General features: G+C 44.8%; 1 protein-coding gene across 1 annotated transcript in view; it reads right to left on the bottom strand.

Annotated features, from left to right (window-relative positions):
* The window catches only part of dbh (dopamine beta-hydroxylase (dopamine beta-monooxygenase)), a 21,540-nt gene extending 17,922 nt beyond the window's left edge, over window positions 1-3,618 (bottom strand). Inside the window, exon 1 of the mRNA XM_076284975.1 lies at window positions 3,271-3,618. Coding sequence (XP_076141090.1) covers window positions 3,271-3,618 — 348 coding nt within the window. The remainder of the gene's footprint in view (window positions 1-3,270) is intronic.
* Window positions 3,619-4,616: the final 998 nt, after the last annotated feature.

Raw genomic sequence — 4,616 nt, 5'->3', positions numbered from 1 at the left:
CTCTCTCCTTCTATCTTACTCCACTCTTGCTTCCAACTCTATCTGCAACACTCTGATGTATCTCTGTCTCTGTCCATACAGCTCTCTCCCTCTCTCTCTCCACACCCCCCCCCCCCCCACTGCCTATAGTGTGCTGGTGGTCTGGAGCTTTAATGACACCCCCCCCCCCCTTATTCTCCCTCTCTCTGCACCCCCCCACCTCCCCTCTGTAGGGTTCCTCCTGGTGCAGTGACTCCCCCCCCCACCACCACCTCCCCTCTGTAGGGTTCCTCCTGGTGCAGTGACCCCCCCCCACCTCCCCTCTGTAGGGTTCCTCCTGGTGCAGTGACTCCCCCCCCCACCACCACCTCCCCTCTGTAGGGTTCCTCCTGGTGCAGTGACTCCATTCAACATTCATCTGTATGGGGCCTCAGTGCAGGCCCCCAGCAGCAAGGCCCATTTAATATCCATGAGCAGAGTGGCCGCTGTGTGTGTGTATGTGTGTGTGTATTTGTGCGTGTGTGTGTGTGTGCGTGTGTGCGTGCGTGTGTTTGTGTGTGAGGGACCACATGTAATATCCATGAGCAGAGGGGCCCGCTGGGGCACTAGGCCTCTGCAACCTTCTGCTCTCATAGCCTCACTCTTTTAAAGGAATGGGCACAACACATCCCACATCCGTAGTTTGGTATGTTTTTAAATGTTTGTTTACTTGATTGAGTAAGTCCGTAGTTTGACCGTTTTTCATATTATACAGCTTACATTACAGTGTGTGTGTAACTACATATGGTGAACGGGGGGGGGGGGTGCTCTGTGGCATAACCACACTTGGGTCCATGTGCCTAAGTTCCCAATCCTACCGCATCTCTCTCTCCCACTCTCATCCTGTATCTCTCTTTACTGTCCAATCAGATTAAAGGCATAAAAGTCACACACACCCCAAAATAAAAATAATAAATAATATATATATATATAGCGCTATATTGAACATGACTCAGCAGAAAAAGGCATAACGCTATATCTCTGTTTTTAAAACCTTAAAAAAAAAAAGTCAGGTTTTTTAATTGTGTATTTCAGGTAATATCAATCAAATTGCAGTTGTGCTGTTTTGATTGAGTAAAGATAAATCTAATTACAATAACCAACTAAGTGTAACAATAACCTAAGTGTAGGGAAGGTTTACACAAGGAATTACACAAGGTAATCACACAAAGAAGGTTTACACAAGGAATTACAAGGAAGGTTTACACAAGGAATTTACCCCCTCCTGTGTATATCACAACATTTTTAACAGTGTGACAGGCATTTTTACATCAAGTGTGTGTCACATATGGGACAGCATCACACAATGACTGAAGTGCTGTTTTTCACTCAAGGTCACTGGCAGAAGGCAATCAACATTTAACCTGGGACTAAGAGTGTCATCCCAAATGACCAAGCATGTCAGCCCATATTAGCTTCCATCTCTCTCCCTCTCTCTCTCCATCTCTCTCTCCCTCTCTCCCTTCACTCCTCCCTCTCTCTCTCTCTCCTCATTCTCTCTTTCCTTCCCTGTTACTCTCTCTGTCTCTGTCTCTGTGTAGAAGGGACTGCATTCATGTCACTGTGTGGGAAATTTGCTGAATGCTCCCCAGGGAGGGTGGCTGACAGACAGACAGACAGACAGATGCACGTACACACACACACACACACACACACACACACACACACACACACACATACACACACACACTTATACACACAAATACACACACACACACACACACACACACACACACAGTCACAGACACATACAGAGAGACTGATTCCCCCGAACCCCCCCTTTTATGATCAGCACCCTCTCTCACAAAACACTTCCAACATTCCTATAGCTCTTGTGAAGTATGAACTTGCACAACACAACCTACAGAGCATAACCTACCATAAATTGTAAGTGGTCAGTAACAGCATAATGTGACTTAATCAGAGCCGGACCTTACTACGCAACTATTGGTAAAAGTTTACATAGCCTCCTTCTAGCCATCAGTTAGCTCACGTCATGTTTGCTTGTCAACTGCTCACCAGAAATGAACATTGCATGACACTCCTCTGTGATCCAAGACAGGTTCTCTTCAAGTTGTTCGGTTTTTCAATATTTATTTTAACTAATCACATAGCAAACATCCTTACTTACATCCTCATATGCACATCTTATCTTCAAATAATAGCCTACAGACACAAGTTACTCTTCTTCTTAAAGTGAAAGGCACCTACTGTAATTAGACATACACACCACTAATACAATGTAATCATGACATTAAAGGTAGGTGATAAAAAGTTATGAAATATTTAAACGACAACATATTTCTTGGCTACTTGTAATTATGAACTCCAAAATAAATATATATATTTAAGACATGCACAATACATATATATATATATGTATATATATATATATATATATATATATATATATATATATATATATGTATTGTGCATGTCTTATTTTCTTTTGTTGTATTTTCTCTTTTCTCCCTACATCAATCTTTTTCCTGTTTCAATCTTAATCAGTTTCTATCTCTCACTATGACTACACCGAATCTCAGTCCCACACAGTTCTGTGTCAACATTCAATTTCATGTTTTTATATTTTTGTTCAGTTTCAATTGCTTTTGCCTCTATCCCCTAATGTGACTGCATTTATATCATGTATTTATTTTTTACCACCAGTGTAAAGTACTTTTGAATTCATAAATGTATTAAAGTATAGTATAAGTATAAGTATATATACTCTTTTGATCCCGTGAGGGAAATTTGGTCTCTGCATTTATCCCAATCCGTGAATTAGTGAAACACACTCAGCACACAGTGAACACACAGTGAGGTGAAGCACACATTAATCCCATCGCAGTGAGCTGCCTGCAACAACAGCAGCGCTCAGGGAGCAGTGAGGGGTTAGGTGCCTTGCTCAAGGGCACTTCTGCCGTGCCTACTGGTCGGGGTTCTGGTACTGGTCTGGTACTGGTCGGCAACTCTCCGGTTACGAAGCGCTAACCAGTAGGCTACGGCTGCCCCTTTGCCTTTGTCTTCCAATATCCTCCTCTTTCTTTCTACCGCTGTCTCTTTCTCCTCACTCCTCACACACACACACAGGGAAATTTTCTCTTTGATACACTGATTATGATTTAAAGAAGCAACCTCTATCTCCACACATTTATCCATATCTCCATATCTCCCTCTCTTGCTCTCCTTTCCAAGAGTAAAGGAAAAGAAAAAACTCTCTTTTTCTCTTTCTCTCTCTTTCTTTCATCTTACCCCAAAGTAGGACCTGGCCCCATCGTCCCAGAGCAGCACCAGGTCTGCGTCGGTCAGCTCCCCTCGGTCAGACATCCCCAGAAGGATCCCGCGCTTCGGCTCTTTGGCCCACAGCTCCATGTACACCTCCTGCTGTGCGTGGCTGACGTTCCAGGACAGCTCCAGCTGCCCGGAGGGATCCAGGGGGACGTGGTAGGCCAGCGGGTAGGCCAGCGGGGGGAGTGCCTGTGCGGAGTGTCCGCCGGTCGTCTGGTAGGAAGCCACCAGGATGACCAGCAGCGTGGCCAGCAAAGTCAGATACATGAGGGTGACGTCCTGGAGACGCAGGTCTTTGCTCAGCAGTCGCATCAGACTCACGCCGCTGTGGCTTGGGTTCCAGAACACTCTGCTTCTGCTGGGCTGTCTGTCTTGTTTTCTAGTCTTTTTCTTGTCTCTTTTTTTTCTAAATTTATTTTCTCCTCCTTATTTTATTATATATCTCTGGTTTGGCTTAAATTTATTTACCATGTAATTGTCTTGTCTCTGAACTTAAAAAAAAGGGAAGTGGTGCCTTTTCTGTCCCTGTATTGGCTGTATCTGAAAAGCTCTTGAGGTTTCTTCTAAACTGAGAGGACTTTCTAAAACAGGCTTTTGTACAATTTCACCTGAGCTCCTCAGGTTTGACAATGCAGTTATTTTTACCTCAGGCGTTTCCTTAGATCTTTATCATATAATACAGCTGTCTCTCACCTGCTAACTCCATTCACCTTCCCCTCCTCTCTCTCTCTCTCTCTCTCTCACTCTTTCTGTCTTGTTCCTTCTCTACCTTTAGCGTCAGTTCTGCAGTCCCGTCTTCTCCTCTCCTGCTCTCGGTTCTCTGTGGTTCTTCTGACCTCGGTGCTCTGCGGTCGGCCGCTGTTTAAAAGCTCCTGTGCCGCCCACAGCAGGCTGTACTCTCTCCCGCCTTAATCACATTAGCTTTATTAGCCTAAACTCAATTGTTCTGCCTGCTTTAGCCCTCAGGTCAAACTTTTCTGACATTTCCCAGTCTTCGATAAACCAGGCCTCTGGTGGTGAGACCAATGGTTCGTGGGTGAGCAGAGAGATGGGAGATGGTTGTTGTCAGGGAAGGGGTGCTCTACCCCCCCCCCAACAATATTGAGTCGTTCTGAATATTTGATCAAGACTACCGATTGCATGGCTGATCTTACGCTCTACCACTTCAAAGTTGTGAGTGTTGTTATTTGTTCTCCCAGAGGTGCCGTGAATATTCTACTTGACTCCTATGAAGTGGTTTGTGTGGGTGTGTACGCATGCATGCCACGGACATCTTGATGTTTTCATCTGAGCGGCAGCGTTTGCTCTTG

The sequence above is a fragment of the Alosa pseudoharengus genome, unplaced genomic scaffold (genome assembly GCF_046254945.1).
Source record: "Alosa pseudoharengus isolate Yale_2024_CS ecotype anadromous, Long Island Sound unplaced genomic scaffold, YU_APseudo_1.1 YU_APseudo_1.1_scf_14, whole genome shotgun sequence".
Lineage (NCBI taxonomy): Eukaryota > Metazoa > Chordata > Actinopteri > Clupeiformes > Clupeidae > Alosa > Alosa pseudoharengus.
The sequence above is the reverse complement of the archived record's forward strand: the minus strand, read 5'-3'. Positions and strand labels throughout refer to the sequence as shown.